Source organism: Corythoichthys intestinalis, chromosome 16 (genome assembly GCF_030265065.1).
Source record: "Corythoichthys intestinalis isolate RoL2023-P3 chromosome 16, ASM3026506v1, whole genome shotgun sequence".
Taxonomy (NCBI): Eukaryota; Metazoa; Chordata; class Actinopteri; order Syngnathiformes; family Syngnathidae; genus Corythoichthys; species Corythoichthys intestinalis.
The window spans coordinates 6,791,338-6,809,571 of record NC_080410.1 but is presented as its reverse complement, the minus strand read 5'-3'; the positions used below and the strand labels follow the sequence as shown (position 1 = coordinate 6,809,571).

The 18,234-nt window shown below is 38.2% G+C and overlaps 1 protein-coding gene across 7 annotated transcripts in view; it reads left to right on the top strand.

Moving 5' to 3' along the window:
- asphd1 (aspartate beta-hydroxylase domain containing 1) overlaps positions 1-18,234 on the top strand; it is a 66,001-nt gene that overhangs the window by 45,751 nt on the left and 2,016 nt on the right. For 6 of the 7 annotated variants that reach the window (XM_057861122.1, XM_057861121.1, XM_057861119.1 and 3 more), the window contains 3 exons: positions 9-215; positions 7,557-7,764; positions 14,296-14,409. In XM_057861122.1, coding sequence (XP_057717105.1) covers positions 9-215; positions 7,557-7,764; positions 14,296-14,409 — 529 coding nt within the window. The remainder of the gene's footprint in view (positions 1-8; positions 216-7,556; positions 7,765-14,295; positions 14,410-18,234) is intronic. The other variant, XM_057861123.1, reaches the window with a different exon arrangement.

Genomic DNA, 18,234 nt, shown 5'->3' with positions numbered 1-18,234 from the left:
TGGTTTAGATCAAGCTGAATGATCACTCAACTATACAGAAGCCGCATCTTTTCTTCCTGCCAGATGTTTTAAGTGTTCCTTTTTTCCCACGCGATGCCCATCGACATGATATCGAAGTCTTGGAAACAAATTACCCTGTAATCTTGGCTGAGTTTCAGGCCGTTTACAAAAGAGGCATTGACACCAAATTCGGCTGGACCGGAATGGGATCAAAGGTATGGACCAAACATGAACATTACTTCTGCACAATGGCTAATCCTGATTTGGATCAACATCAAATTGTCCATCCCCTGCATACGCTTCCAACTATCATGTTTGGTATGGTTTTGTTTGAATAGGAATATTAGTATCAATATCAGTACTGATACAGCACTAAAATTATGTCAACGGTATGGCCAAGAAATAACGTGCCGTTGTGTGCAATTAAGGATGTCCCGATCACATATTTTTGCATCCAAGTCCGAGTCCCCTGATTTTGAGAATCAGCCGATACCGAGTCGCGAACTGACACTGGGAAAAAAAAAATTTTTTTGTTTTTATTTGAACATTAGTTCCAAACATGTTACTGTCCCACTGCCTACATAATGTGATTAAAAAAAAAAAAATTATAAAAGAATAAGGTAGAAAATGCTTGTTTTCATAAATGCTTTATTGAGTGACTCTACTCAAATCCACTCACGCTTTGACCCCCACAATGGTGAGAACAGCCTCTCACTATGAGTTGCCACAGCACACTGTAAAAAAGAGTGCTTGTTGTCACCCTTCCCAAGATGATAATAAACGTCCAATCATCTTTCTGCTGTGAATTTCAATTCCCGTACTTCTGTTAGGTTTTGTGTTGGTTTTCTCCTAGTGTGACTTGTCCCTGTGATTGCCCATTGAGTTCACCTGTTGTGCCTGCTCCTAGTGCATCCTCCAATCTGCATCCTCCTGTGCTCACCTGTTCCACATTGTGTCGTTACCCCTTGTCTGTGTATATCAGCTCCCAGTTTCTTTTCACTCTTTGTTGCGTCATTGTCAATGTCCATGTGCACGTCCGAACCTGTTCTCACCAGTTTTCTCCAAGCCCTCGTGTTCCCCTCAGTAAGTTTTGATACCCAGCCTTTTGTTAGTAACCTGAGTTTTATTTGCTGCTGTGTTTTTTGGGATCTCGTCATTATTTGTTGGTACTTTGTTTTTCACTTGCCAGAATTAAATCATTTTTGCACCGTCAATCTGCCTCTCCTCCTTTCCCTGCATTTGGGTCCACACACCACCTGCCTGCCCGTTTCCTGACACTATCACCATCACTATTACTTGTAGATGTCAAATCCATTTACCTTCAACTCAACTTCAAATGGTTTGGTCTGGCGTTGTCCATAGCAAACAATGAGTTTATCAGAGTCTGACCAAGCTGTAATATTACCTTTCGCAAAAGCTCCACGCCCCTTAGTAACGGTTGTGAAGTCGACAACCTTCAATTGTTTGGATACTAAAGTGTGCATTAGGAAAATTAAACATTCAAAAAATAAAAGGTTACACTTTACAGTAACGGTCCTTTTAATTAACATAAGTTAATGCATTTTTAGACAATAACTAATGTTTAAGTAACATTATAATAATTTATATAATCCCTAATCCAGTGGTTCTTAACCTTGCTAAAGGTAACGAACCCCACAAGTTTCACATATGGATTCACCGAACCCTTCGGAATTAGATAATAAAGCTTTTCTTTTATTATTGTTTTTTATTTATTCATTGTTTTTTTAAAAAATCAAAACAGATCAATCTAAACTAGCAAGCTAATAATTTAGCAAATCCCTGTTCTAAATTCTTCAAAATTAAAAACAGGTCAAAATTTGAGACCATGCTGCCCATTGGTCTGTTGTATTCCCTCATACCAAGTGTGAGTCAACCTTCCACTGAGCAAACCAGTTCCTCCTCCCACAAGATCTAGGACTATCAGTTAAAAGAAATGGATTAATGGTTACCCCTTTTTCAATCCAAACCCAAAGCTCACCTGTTCAGACTCACCTGTCTATAATAATCTCTAATTTCTTTGTGTTTAGTTTTCTGCTACCTATTTTTTATCTATTAGTATTTTTATTTTTACATCTCTTTAGTGTTTTACATTTGCCCTAAACATTTTATACTTATTGTTTTTTTTATTGTTTTCAATCTTTAATTTGTTTAATTTTTTTTTTTTTTGTAAATGATAGTACGGCGACCTTGAGTGTCAGAAAGGCGCCTTCAAATAAAATGTATTATTATTATTATTAAGCCTGTAAATTGGGAGCAAACCAATCCAAAACCTGGTCTAAAAAGCCACTAGCCTAGATTTAATAAGCGTAGGGCTCTGCATTTCATTACCTACGCCGAATCCCTTAGATTTACTCACCGAACCCACGGGGTTCAATCGAACCCAGGTTAAGAACCACTCACCTAATCTAACATTAATCAATACATTTAATAAGATTTGTATTGCATAACTAGACACCAACTATACTAATAGTTTAGATTTACCATTGAAAGAAATAATACAATGCAATACCTAACATTAATTCACATACACAAGAGCGAATTAATACACAGTTATTAATGTATACTGGTCCGAGTAAGTGAATATATTATTCAAAATTGGGAAACATTGCTCTGTGAGTCATTAAGTGCTGTGAACCTAACTTTAAGTACGGTATTATTTAACATTAGTTACCTGATATTAATCTTAAAATATGCCAACAGGGGCCTCTAATGCATTACTTAACCATAGCTAACGCTGACCGAATAATGTTTGGACCCTTATTGTAAAGTGTAGCACATGTGTCCCTTAACAAAGAAATGATAAATGCTAAGGGTATAACGGTACATGTACTTGTATTGAAACGTTTCGGTACGTAGTGCTAGGTTCGGAACGGAGGCATACCGAACGAGTTTCTGACGTAATGTAACCCTTACTTTTCGAGGCTGCGAGTCGATCGGGTTACAGTTTCTTTGTGTAGATTATATTTACTCTGTCTATAATGAGGACCAACACGGTAGGACAGTATAACCCAGAAACGTCAACGGCGCGACAACGTGAAACGCGGGCGTTAAAGTCAATCAGCCAATGCACACCAGTCGCAGTGCGGCCGTGTGTTAGGCGCGTCCCAGAAGCGGCTCAACACGACGCACGCGAAAAGAACCGCAGAGTTTATTATTTGACGCGAAACGCGACCCTCCTGTGTCAACACTACTACCGGTAGGTAGGATCGGGCAGACCGGAAGTCACTCGTGTAAAAATACGGTGCATCCGGTCGATTTTCAAACTAATATGCAATCGTAACCCACTTTTTGAGTCCATTAGATCTCTTGAGTGGTAGATTGGGCACAGTTGACTTGTCTTTGTTGACTTACTGCTCTGCTATAATAATAACCAACACGGCCCTGTGTTCAATACAAAACACTCCTACCACAACAAAACAAGTAGGAACTAATATTCACATAGGAACTAAAGTTATACAACATAAAATATACAATATAAATAAATACTACATAACATTTGTAAAATATAAACACAAAATAAATAATACCCATTTAAATAAAATAAATTAAAATGAGCTAAAACACCTGTAATTAAATAATAATAATACACAGATCCTGCTTACACAATTAAATTTATTAATTTCTGTGTGGCGCTTTAACTTGAAAAAATCCACCAATAAAGCTTTTGAAAACCGTTCATAAGAAAAAAAAGGATTCATTGAGGCATTTCATTTGTAAAATACATGTTAAATTCTTTGTCATTGGGATTGCTTTTCTCTTTAGCACAGGACTTCTTTTTTCTTCTTTCTTTCAGAAAGAAAGCTGACCAATACGCAGGGTCTAAAAGGCAAATTGTTGTTGGATTATCTTTAAATACCCGCTACTTTTTGAGCAGAATTCTAGCTTTGTATAGTCTAACGTTCCTATTGTTGAAAGCAAAAAGGTGTGTAAGAAACAACTAGCACATTTATATTTTGCATTTTGTTTTCTTACTGTACCGAAAATGAACCGAACCGTGACCTCAAAACCAAGGTGCGTACCGAACCGAGATTTTTGTGTACCTTTACACCCCTAATAAATGCTTAAGTGCCCCCCCCAACCATAATTAACCATTACTGAATTTTTTTGGGACCCTTATTGTAAAGTGGACCACATGCAACCCTTGGGTAGTAGATAAAATTAACCAGTGATAGTTCAAATGAGTGAAGTTGAAGCAACACAACATAAGAATTGTACATATTTTATTGAAAATAATTAATCATTATTCGAGGTGACATCATAACTTCAACAGTTACAGTGCCTTGCAAAAGTATTCGGCCCCCTTGAACCTTGCAACCTTTCGCCACATTTCAGGCTTCAAACATAAAGATATAAAATTTTAATTTTTTGTCAAGAATCAACAACAAGTGGAACACAATCGTGAAGTGGAACAAAATTTATTGGATGATTTAAACTTTTTTAACAAATAAAAAACTGAAAAGTGGGGCGTGCAATATTATTTGGCCCCCTTGCGTTAATACTTTGTAGCGCCACCTTTTGCTCCAATTACAGCTGCAAGTCGCTTGGGGTATGTTTCTATCAGTTTTGCACATCGAGAGACTGACATTCTTGCCCATTCTTCCTTGCAAAACAGCTCGATCTCAGTGACGTTGGATGGAGAGTGTTTGTGAACAGCAGTCTTCAGCTCTTTCCACAGATTCTCGATTGGATTCAGGTCTGGACTTTGACTTGGCCATTCTAACACCTGGATACGTTTATTTTTGAACCATTCCATTGTAGATTTGGCTTTATGTTTTGGATCATTGTCCTGTTGGAAGATAAATCTCCGTCCCAGTCTCAGGTCTTGTGCAGATACTAACAGGTTTTCTTCCAGAATGTTCCTGTATTTGGCTGCATCCATCTTCCCGTCAATTTTAACCATCTTCCCTGTCCCTGCTGAAGAAAAGCAGGCCCGAACCATGATGCTGCCACCACCATGTTTGACAGTGGGGATGGTGTGTTCAGGGTGATGAGCTGTGTTGCTTTTACGCCAAACATATCGTTTTGCATTGTGGCCAAAAAGTTCAATTTTGGATTCATCTGACCAGAGCACCGTCTTCCACATGTTTGGTGTGTCTCCCAGGTGGCTTGTGGCAAACTTTAAACGAGACTTTTTATGGATATCTTTGAGAAATGGCTTTCTTCTTGCCACTCTTCCATAAAGGCCAGATTTGTGCAGTGTACGACTGATTGTTGTCCTATGGACAGACTCTCCCACCTCAGCTGTAGATCTCTGCAGTTCATCCAGAGTGATCATGGGCCTCTTGGCTGCATCTCTGATCAGTTTTCTCCTTGTTTGAGAAGAAAGTTTGGAAGGACGGCCGGGTCTTGGTAGATATGCAATGGTCTGATGCTCCTTCCATTTCAATATGATGGCTTGCACAATGCTCCTTGAGATGTTTAAAGCTTGGGAAATCTTTTTGCATCCAAATCCGGCTTTAAACTTCTCCACAACAGTACCTCGGACCTGCCTGGTGTGTTCCTTGGTTTTCATAATGCTCTCTGCACTTTAAACAGAACCCTAAGACTATCACAGAGCAGGTGCATTTATACGGAGACTTGATTACACACATTTGGATTCTATTTATCATCATCGGTCATTTAGGACAACATTGGATCATTCAGAGATCCTCACTGAACTTCTGGAGTGAGTTTGCTGCACTGAAAGTAAAGGGGCCGAATAATATTGCACGCCCCACTTTTCAGTTTTTTATTTGTTAAAAAAGTTGAAATTATCCAATAAATGTTGTTCCACTTCACGATTGTGTCCCACTTGTTGTTGATTCTTGACAAAAAAATTAAATTTCATATCTTTATGTTTGAAGCCTGAAATGTGGTGAAAGGTTGCAAGATTCAAGGGGGGCGAATACTTTTGCAAGGCACTGTACATGCAAAAGAAAAAAAAATGCACTTTGGAACTTACCCTTAGTTACTGCATGTTAATTCATATATTAATTCATGTTAGATAAGGGATTATATGAATTATTATAATGTTACTTAAATATTAGTTATTGTCTAAAAATGCATTAACTAATGTAAATTTAAGGGACCCTTATTGTAAAGTGTTACCAATAAGGACAATATAAGTTCAAAGCACCTATTGGGACGCTATGTTTACTTAAAAAAAGGAAGCATCACTTTGTTATGAGCACACTCATACAACAGATTGCAAATGGAGACACAAAGTTGACTAATGAAATAGCTACACTCAGACGTGAACATCTTAGGGGCATATAATATTCGATAACTGTAACTACAACTTTGATATCCAGTTTTATGAATGTTCTTATCCATACTAAATCAAGTCTGCTAGCTCATTAGCCTCTGGAATTAGGTTAGTGCAGCACTTCTCAATTATTTTCTGTTCTGTTTTTTTTTTTTTTTTTTAAATGAAACGAAATATTAGACATCAAGTAATCATTCTAATCTAAAAATGACAGAAATTTTGAATAATAAATATGATTACCGTATTGGCCCGAATATAAGACGGTGTTTTTTGCATTGAAATAATTGAAAAAGTGGGGGTCATCTTATATTCGCGGTCTAGACATTATACCCATTCATGACGCTAGATGGCGCCAGATATCATTGAAGCGATGTTCTGTCATGACAGATCTAGGCTACTCTTAATTTTAACCAGTTTGCATTATTTTATTGCAACGTTTTTCCTTAGTCAGATTTGTTTCAAGACTACTGTTTCAGTTAGACTTCACTTTGATGGTTAATGCAGTTATTGCAATTTTGTTGTTTTATCACAATAGATTGGTTTATTTACATTTCAAAAACCAGGCGCCATTCATTTACGAATGTGATTGCACTTTAGTTTACATATTTAAATGTTCAGATATTAAGATTTGAATGAGGCAAAATAACATGCTTTTTCTCTCAAATATATTGTTATAATCATTTGTTTCAGATGTACTGCAATTATTTTTTGTATAGAAAATAATTTGGTGTTCAAAAAGTCGTTTTTCAAACTTGAGTCTTAAAAAAGAGGGGGTCGTTTTCTAATCAGGGCCGTCTTACATTCGGGCCAGTACGGTACTTACCTTTCACTTATGGCTGGGTTGAAACAAAAGCGGTTGCGCGACGTCTGTAAACAGGAGATTCCAGGTTAAAACGGACAAATATAAAATACCGTAGTTTGGGGGCTCAATGCGCCATGAATCTGCAATTGCAGCATATAGACATATTGTTCTAGCAAACACAACCGTTCTTTTTGGCTTAGAATACAGCAGTTTATTTTAAAGAGGGGTGCAAGAGCAGAACCTGCTTTTTCAGTCTTGTCTGTGTTTTCCGCCATATGTTTTTCAAAAATTTGTAGTATCGGTCTTTTATCGGCATTGGCCGATATCACACAGTCGGAATTGGTATTCTGAGCCAAATGATGGTCTCTGTGAATTACCAGTTAAAACAACTGCTTTACACTGAAGTCAATTATTTGACCATATTAGGTACATTAATGACATGGGTCCATGTACAAACAGTCTCAAGGCAATAAGATGCGTCTCTTTCAGGGCCAGGCAGTATTTCCACTGTACAGTGCAGGTGTGTACGTGGCAGCCAACTGTCGCTCCTGTCCTTGCACGTACCGGACACTGCTGTCCCTCCGCACATTTATCAGCAGCAACTCCTTAGGATCGGCTGGATTTTGGTTGCTGGGACCTGGCGCTGCATTGGGGAGCTCTTATGGACCCACTAATACCCGGCTTCGCTGTCATCTAGGTCAGTCAATAAATTAGGCCAAAGAGAAATAAAAGTGTTGAAGGGCATTCGAGTGATCATGTTACACTGCCTTTCATGGTCATACAGTATATGTCGAATCCAAATTGATGGGGAGGGGGCGAATGAATGTGTATATGGATATGAAATTATATTAAAATTGTAGAATAAATGAAATACTAAATATAAAAAATATACACCTAAAAATGTGTTTTCCCCCTCATTAACTCATTGGCTGCAATTGATGATGCTAGACTTCGAATCCGGGCGAATTTCAAACCAGCGCTTCTAAATTATTTTTAGGTAAGCCCCTCCCAGGAAGACGTAAACATTCCGTGCCCCTTCCCTCCAACTCTCTGCCACCATTGTAAATAGTATCATTTGTCTATAAAATTATTATAAGTACACCTCTGCACCTCTGTGTCCTTTTTAGTATTCAAAAAAGTAATATGCATCAACTTACAACAAAGTATAACAGAAAAGACATAAAGCAAGTAAATTTTCCTGAAGTAAAAAAGAATAGTCACATTTAAACTATAAAAATATACTCAAGGTGCATTTTTTGACCATTTGATACTAAAAAATAAAATGTAATAAAATCGATAACACTTTAATCCCTTAATTAACATTAGTTAATGCATTTTTAGACAATAACTAATGTTTATGATGACAATAATTCATTTAATCCCTTATGTAACATTTTTCAAATATATTAATTAACATGAGTTACTGCATTAAGTTAATGCATTAGTTAATGCATTTTAGGACAATAACTGATGTTTAAGTAACATTACAATAATTCATATAATCCCTTATTTAACATTTAGTAATATATTAATTAAAATTAGTTAATGCATTAGTTAATGTATAACCAGACAGTAACTAATAATTTATAATTCCTTAGTTAGGGGACACATGTGCTACACTTTATAATAAGGGTCCAAAAAACATTCAGTAATGGTTAATTAAGGTTAAGTAATACGTTAGAGGTACGTTCACATGAAATAATACCATACTTAAGGTTAGGTTATAATATATAATATATATAATACATTACTTAACATTAATTCACATATACATCAGTGCAATAATAAAAAGTTATTAATGTATACTGGTACTAGTAAGTGATTATGTTATTTAAAATAAGAAACATTGCTCTGTGAGTCCTTGGGTGATGCTAACCTAACCTTAAGTTTGGTATTATTTCACGTGAATATAGCTCATAAGTATTACTTAACTTTAATTAACCATTACTGAATGTGTTTCGGACCCTTATTGTAAAATGTAGCAAATGTGTCCCTTAACTACGAAATTATAAATGCTTAAATTCTCCCTCCTTAACCTTTATTAACCGTTACTGAATGCTTTTTGGACCCTTATTGTAAAGTGTAGCACATGTGTCCCTTAACTAAGAAATTATAAATGCTTAAGTTAACAAACTCTAACCCTATATAGGCCTACATATATTTTTAATTTTACCAAAATCATTAGTTACTGTCTGGTTATGCATTAACTAATGCATTAACTAATGCATTAACTCATGTTAATTAATATATTAATAAATGTTAGATAAGTCAGTATATTAATTATTGTAATGTTACTTAAACATTAGTTATTGTCTAAAAATGCATTAACTTTTGTTAATTAAGGGACCCTTATTGTAAAGTGTTACCATAAAATCAATAAATAATCATTAATTGGGTTCTAATGTTATTAAATGACGTCTTAATTGATTTGGCTTCCTGCTGTCTGCTGCAAATATTTTTAGAAACAGTAAACAGACTGGTCTTTCCTCATCTCTGTATCAAAAGTCAAACCCAAAAGCCAAACACTACATAAGCTTTGCCATATTTCCAGTGCTCTTTGCTGTTTGCTATCATTTGGTTAAAAAATACTGCGCACACTCTGAAAATGAGAGTGTCACTGCCACTTTGTTCCACTGCGGCAATAAAGTATGTTCCCCGATGTCACATGCGCCACACCCCACATTGCTCTGCCCGGACTACTTGAGAAGTACAATGGGGCGAAAAAGTATTTAGTTAGCCACCAATTGTACAAGTTCTCCCAAATGAAAAAATGAGAGAGGGCTGTAATTGTCATAATAGGTATACATCAACTATAAGAGACAGAATGGGAAAAAAACAACAACAGAAAATCATCCGATTTTTAAAGACTTTATTTGCAAATCATGGTGGAAAATAAGTATTTGGTCATCTACAAACAAGCAAGATTTCTGGCTCTCACAGAGCTGTAACTTCTTGAAGAGGCTTATCTGTCTTCTCCATTCGTTACCTGTATTAATGGCACGTGTTTGAACTCATTGTCAGTATAAAAGACACCTGTCCACGGCCTCAAACAGTCAGACTCCAAACTCCACTACGGCCAAGACCAAAGAGCTGTCAAAGGACACTAAAAACAAAATTGTAGACCTGCACCTAGTTGGGAAGACTGAATCTGCAATAGGTAAGTAGCTTGGTGTGAAGAAATAAACTGTGGGAGCAATTATCAGAAAATGGAAAATATACAAGACCACTGATAATCTACCTTGATCTGGGGATCCATGCAAGATCTCACCCTGTGGGGTCAAAATGGTCACAAGAACAGTGAGCAAAATTCCCACAACCACGGGGGTGGACCTTGTGGATGACCTGCAGAGAGCTGGGACCAAAGCAGCAAAGCCTACTATTAGTAACACACTACGCCACCAAAAACTGAAATCCTGCAGTGCAAGACGTGCCCCCCTGCATAAGTCAGTACACGTCCAGGCCCATCTGAAGTTTGCTAGAGAGCATTTGGATGATGCAGAAGAGGTCAGATGAAACCAAAAATAGAACTTTTTGGTAGAAGCGCAACATCTCATGCTTGGAGGAGAAAGGATTCTGAATTGCATCATGTTTTACGGCTTTTTTTCTGCAAAGGGAACTGGACACTGGATCCGTGAAAAGGAAAGTATGAATGGGGCCATGTATCGGGAGATTTTGAGTGAAAACCTTCTTCCATCAGCAAGGTCATTGAAGATAAAACACGGTTGGGTCTGTCGGCATGACAATGATCCCAAACACACTGCCTGGGAAACAAAGAAATGGCTTCATAAGAATCATTTCAAGGTCCTGGAGTGGCCTAGCCATCTCCAGATTTCAACCTCATAGAAAATCTTTGGAGTGAATTGAAAGTCCATGTTGCCCAACAACAGCCCCAAAACATCACTGCTCTCGAGGAGATCTGCATGGAGGAGTGGACCAAAATACCAGCAACAGTGTGTGAAAACCTTGTGAAGACTTACAGAAAATGTTTTGACCGCTGTCATTGCAAACAAAGGGAATACTGTATACCCGGGGTCCTCAATTAGCGGACCACGGTCCATGACCAGACCACGGCACACCTCTGCGGACCCACGGACTGACGAAAAAACGAGAAAAAAACCCCCAAAACTTTTAAAAATATATATCATTTGTATGAATCGCGGGCGGCATGGTGGCTTAGTGGTTAGCACATCTGCCTCACAGTTCTGAGATCAAGGGTTCAATCCTGGGCTTCGGCCTTCCTGTGTGGAGTTTGCATGTTCTCCCCGTGCCTGCGTGGGTTTCCTCCGGGAACTCCGGTTTCCTCCCACATCCCAAAAACATGCATGGTAGGCTGATTGAACACTCTAAATTGTCCGTAGGTATGAGTGTGTGCGTGAATGGTTGTATGTCTCCTTGTGCCCTGCGATTGGCTGGCAACCAGTTCAGGGTGTCCCCTGTCTACTGCCCGTAGTTGGCTGGGATAGGCTCCAGCACCTCTGCGACCCTCGTGAGGAAAAGCGGCATGGAAAATGAATGAATGAATGAATGTATGAATCGCCGATCTATCGCAATGCGCTACTATTCTATCGCTAAATTCTGTTTCATTTTTAGTAGGGGTGTCAAACGATTAAAATTTTTAATCGAGTTAATTACAGCTTAAAAATTAGTTAATCGTAATTAATCGCAATTAATCGCAATTCAAACCATCTGTAAAATATGCCATATTTTTCTGTAAATTATTGTTGGAATGGAAAGATAAGACACAAGATGGATATATACATTCAACATACAGTACATAAGTACTGAATTTGTTTATTATAACAATAAATCAACAAGATGGCATTACCATTATTAACATTCTGTTAAAGCGATCCATGGATAGAAAGACTTGTAGTTCTTAAAAGACAAGTTATAGAAATTTTATATCAAAACCCCTCTTCATGTTTTCGTTTTAATAAAATTTGTAAAATTTTCAATCAAAAAATAAACTAGTGGCCCGCCATTGTTGATGTCAATAATTACTTACACAATGCTCATGACTGCTGAAGCCTATAAAATCAGTCGCACCCAAGCGCCAGCGCAGGGCGGCAGAACTCTGAAAAACACAACAAGTACACCTTTTACTATGTGCTCTCATTTTAATGTTTGAACGGGGCATTTGTGCGTTAATTGCGTCAAATATTTTAACGGGATTAATTTTTAAAAATTAATTACCGCTCGTTAACGCGATAATTTTGACAGCCCTAATTTTTAGTCAAATATCTTCCATGTTCTCACCTCTGTTCTCATCTCTATGACAATGATGCGCTGATTGGCTGAGAAAACCTGCGTGGCTGCGCTGATAGACTGAGAGAACGTGCATGGATGTGGTGATTGGCTGAGAGCGCCTGCATGCTACTCGCTAACGTGGACGGACCGCAGTAGTGTCAGCAACCTCAAACACGAGTCGCACCCGGCACTTTGCAATCTGTTTGTACATGCTGTCGTGTACTTTATTTTTCATGCAAGAACGTGAGTCATACTGTGAACAAATGTGATTTATTTCTTTCCCCGAGTTACCCCGGCACTCTCGCTGCAACGTTCAAGATCACAACGTTAAGCAACGTTCACTAACACCACACTTGCCACCAGATGACCAAATCTAACAAAAGGGCATGCTCAAAGTTGACCAAGAGAAGAAAAGTAGACAACGAAAATCGCCGTTTCAGTGAGGAATGGAATGACAAATATGCGTCCATTTTACCATCTGCAAGTACCAAACCTATGTGCTTAATATGCTTAAAGACAGTTGCTCTGATAAAAAGTGAAAATGCAAAACGCCATTATGTTAAATAACACAGCTCTTTTGAAGATGTTTCCTCCTAAATCAGAATTGAGAAGGCAAGAAATTAACAGGTTGAAGCAGTCATATCAAGAGCCAAGCAAGGTTATTGTTAAATCTATGACACAACAACACATTGCAACTGAGTGCTCACTCAGAGTGCCTGAGTGTTGGCCAAACATAAGAAGCAGTTCTCTGATTGAGAAATAATACATTAGTCTATGACTGAAGTAATGACAGCAATGTTCAAAGGGAAAGAAAAGGAGGAAATGACAACAAAAATCAAACAAATCTCACTCTTAGATTTATCAACCACAAGATGCACTTAAGTACTGGCTGATGATGTGAGTAAACAACTTTGTGACCCCCAAATACAATTTCTCTCATTGAGCAATGTTTTACATTTAAAGTTACTGTCAATAATTGTTATGTTTGCACCTGAATGACAGAGCTTGTCATTTATGTTCTGAACAAATAAACATGTACTTTACTACTTGCACATGTTTTCTTTTTTGTCCAGCAGTGTTTTACAGTTACAAAATGTACTGTCAATAGTTATTCTTTGCATCTAAAGGGCAGATCTTGTCAATTATTTAGTGTACATGTGTAAACATTGTACCTGCATGTTTTTTTTTTTTTTTTTTTTTTTTTTTTTTTTTTGTATTTTTACGTCAAAAAACGTTTTGTTAATTTATTTTTATTTAATCATAATGTACGTTGTATTTTTATTGGGTTAAAAGACCTGTGTTGTACTTGACAGACATTAATAAATGGACCAATGCTTGCATGAAAAAAATATCTGTGGACCTTCAAGATTTGTATTTGAGGACCCCTGCTGTACACTAACAATGTATTGAGATATTGAAAACTTTTGTCTTTGACCAAGTACTTATTTTCCACCATAATTTGCAAATAAATTCTTTAAAAATCAGACAAAGTGATTTTTCTGGATTTTTTACCCTCATTCTGTCTCTCATAGTTGAGGTATACCTATGAAGAAAATTACAGGCCTCTGTCATCTTGTTAAGTGGGAGACCTTGCACAATTGGTGGCTGACTAAATACTTTTTTGCACCACTGTACTGGACTAAAAGTCGAATGCTGTCAATGACAGCCAATGAAATAATGAGAATAATTATCTTACATTGGAGGAATAAACACAAACATGTGGTTCCTTTTTCAAAGTGCATTTACTTGATTGCATACAGTATGTTGTTGTCAGGATATAACACAACTACAAAAAATGTAATGAATTAGCAGAACTGCTCCTAAATGATGCAACTGAGTGTTTTGGTTCATTTCTACTTAGCCTATTTTTTGCTGCCACCCAGCTGGTTTATAATCCTCTTCCCTTGAACACAGACATGGATGGAGAGCATTGACTTGCTTAAAATTAAGATAATGAATTCAGAGCTTTTAACTCTTGCAGGTCTGCAAACTCCCCCTCTGTGTGAACTAGTTGTCGGAGGGGAGCCTCAGTGCTGGTCTGAGGGACACTGCCTGCTAGTTGATGACTCGTTCCTTCACACAGTCGCACATAAAGGTTGGTGAATCACACAAATTTCACAGCAAAAAAAAAAAAAAAATCCCTCAAATTTATGGTAAAATACCGGCTGTGGTTGCCAGACTTTTACCATTTAAAAGAACGTAAAGTGCACGTAAAAATGATATAGTGCTTTGATAACCGTCAATTTTGTGCTCGATATTTGTAATCAGTCTTGATGGTGACATCACTCCTTTTCTCAAAATCCCTTTAGTCCAGTCAGGATTCAGACCCAAACTGTTTTTTGGCAGTCAAATGTGTTAACTACTGAGCTACTGCAGACCAGCTGGTTACACTTGTTAGTACTAGTGTTGCACCATTACCAATACTAGTATCAGTACCGATACGGCACTAAAATGACATCATTGGTATCAGGGAGTACTAAAGAAACCATGCCGATACATTTGTGGTCTGCAACCTTTTTTGCAACATAGACCGGTGTGAAGTGGGCCTTTTTTATCAGGCCGCCAATGTGTGGCAGAAAATTACAGTAAAAAAAATAGCACGATAGGGCTAAAAACAAACATTGATTGCAGGGAAAATGTAACTCACCATCAGATAAATCAACCTTATTTAGCAGCGGCCTCTCTTCAAACTTGACAGCAAATATCCTTGGTCGTAGGCATAATGAGTTCTTCTCCAGTCGTGAAAGGTTTCTTGGCTTTAGCAATACGTTTCACCATGGCGGATGATGCTCCCAGTGCATTCACTTTTGTTGCTATGTTTGCTAGCATTTAGACACATAACATGCAGAATGGACTGGGTTGTAGGCTCCTCTTCTGGCTCAGCAGAGGATTTTTTCCACATAAAAAAGCTGTAAAAGATGTCTGTTTTTCTGTCATCTTCGCTAATGTGTGGGCTTATTATTTCCGTGAACAAATCTGATGCGCCTACGTCATTATCGAGGACAAGCAATAGAGAATAGTATTTCCGGGTACAAACCTGATTCGCTTACATCATTATCGAGGACAAACAATAGATAATAGACAATAGATATAAAAAATAGATGCTGGATCCATGACTAATCCAAGAAAACCCACCGGAAGTGAGGTGTGTCGCCCGCAGCACACAGTCAACAGCAGCTAACGTTCCACCATTACACGTTACACATTACATTGACTGACGCTGGGCTGCTATAGACCCCAATCACATGATGTCACAACTCCGCCCCCCTGACTGGAGCCGCCATATTGTCCGTCAGCTCGTCGTGTTTACACATTACCGCTACGTACATGCCTCCTATTGCGGCGTGTTTTTCTGCTCGTTAACATTAATAATCAAAATGGTGAAGGCGTGTGTGGCGGTTGGACTTGAAGTTCTACCGTATTCCGAGAGACCCGAAGAGGAGAGCGAGATGGACTGCTGCAATTCGACGAGAAAACTGGACACCAAACGATCACCACAGACTATGTAGTAGTCATTTTATACCTGTAAGATGCATTTAATATATATTTGGAGGGTTTTGGGCTGACAACCATAATTTAGATCATTGCGAGGCTAATCGGTGACAACATACAGTTTCAAATTCAAGATGTTAATTCTTCCGCCATCATTATTTTTTTGAATAATATTTAGCTGGTACAATGTGAAAGAAGCTGGCCTTGTCTACGGATCATCAGTTAAACAGGGGTGTCCAAACTTTTTGCAAAGGGGGCCAGATTTGGTGTGGTAAAAATGTGGGGGGCTACCTTGGCTGATTTACGTAGAACAGTATATTTAAACAAATTTTAGCAAGCCCTTCTGTGTGTCACATTTGCTTTTTTATTATTTTTTTAATTCATAATTTCAACAATCTCGCCTTTGTGGCGCTCTCTTTCGACACTCGGGCTCTTGCGAAATACTGCTGCTGTGAAATTAAACTAGCTTCAAGTTGCTATAATTTCTCGCTGCGTATCTTCCCTGGAATGTTGTCGTACATGTCAGCGTGTCTTGTTTGGTAATATTGCATCACATCAAACTCTTTGAAAACAGCGACTGTCTCTTTGCAAATGAGGCAGACACAGTTGTTGCGTGTTTTATTGAAGAAATAGTCCAATATCCACCTATCCTTGAAGCGTCGGCCATCGCAGTCAACTTTTTTTTTTTTTTTTTTGATTGTCGCCATATTAGAAAATTGGAAGTAAAGGGTCACACTGGGTAATGTTGCTTAGAGTGCTGCTCTTAAAGTTTTTCAAAGTTTCATGAGAATAGGCTGACTTTCTATGGACAAGATAGTTGTAGATATCAGGGTACCAGATGTCAGGCAGAGACGGCGAAGACAGCGGGTCGAAAAATATCGATTCAGTCATCAAATGTGGTTCTGGCGAATGGATCGACCGAAGCTTTTCCACATAACGCCTTTTATGCAACACATCCAATGAGTTTACAGCGTCTGAAAGCACCGGGGCTTCCATGAATTGCACGATAAATTGCACGATAAATTGAGACCATTGAGAATACGGACACACAATGACGGACAATATGGCGGCACAACACAGCGATCACGTGATTGTGTGAAGTTGGTGATTGGGGTCTATAGGTGTGCAAACACCCCAGTAATGGCGGCTGACCACTAGAGGGCGACGTACACAAATCTCTTCTTGGATTAGTCAGTAGAGTAGACATGCATATTGATGTGTCAAGAGGCACAGGCCAGATTGCAGTCATTTATAAATTATTTATTATTTCACTGTGGCCCGGTAGCAAATGCGCCGCCGACCGGTACAGGTCCCCGGCCTGATGGGATATATTTTTCGAAATCTAGTTTCCAACCAATGGTCTCCCTACCCAAGATGGCTGCCAGATACTGTATGTACACCGCCGTTTAAAAAAAAAAATAAAAAAAAAAAGGACCTTATGTTGCCCTTCCCAAGATAATGCAACCCCTAGTAAAAAGTATGGAATCACCAGTCTCGAACGAGCACTCACTCAGACATTTTGTCATGTAGAACAAACTCAGATAAACACCTTGAAGAAAATAAAGAATCCGTTCAAAAGTTCACAAACTCTTTAGCATTCAGAAACACTAAAAGAAATGAATATAAAATATTATAGTGGTCAGTAAATGTTAATTTTATAGAGCAAGTGCAGGGAAATACATATGGAATCACTCTATTCTGAAGAAAAAAATATGGAATCATGAAAAACAAAGAAATAATCAAAACTCTAGTATTTAGTAGCACTATGTTTGGCTTTTATGACAGCTTGCAGTCTCTGAGGCATGGACTTGATGAGTATTCTTCATCAATTTGGTGCCAACTCTCTTTGATTGCAGTTGCCAGATCATCCTTGCAGGTCGGAGCCTTGCTGTGGACCATTTTTTAAAATTTTCACCACAGGTTATTAATACGGTTGAGATCTGGGCTATTTGCAGGCCATGACATTGACTGGACGGGTCTTTCTCCAAGGAATGGTTTAACAGTTTTAGCTCTGTGGCATGATCCATTGTCATCTTGGAAAATGACAAACATATTTTCAATTGAAGGGATAAGAAAGCTGTCTAAAATTTCTATGTAAACTTGTGCATTTATTGAAGATTTAACCACAGCCATCTCCCCAGTGCCTTTGCCTGACATGCAGCCCCATAACATCAAGGACTGAGGGAATTTTGTCTTCTTCAGGCAGTCATCTTTGTAAATCTCACTGGAACAGCAGCAAACAAAAGTTCCAGCATCATCACCTTGTCCATGACAGGGACGCGGGGCAGGCAGGTGGTGTGTGGACCCAAGTGCAGGGAAAAGGAAGCGAGTCAAAAAGGCGGTGCAAAAGTAATTTAATTAATGCCAACAGAAAAACAAAGTACAAACCAAAACTGATGTGATCCCAAAAAACACAGTAGCAAACAAA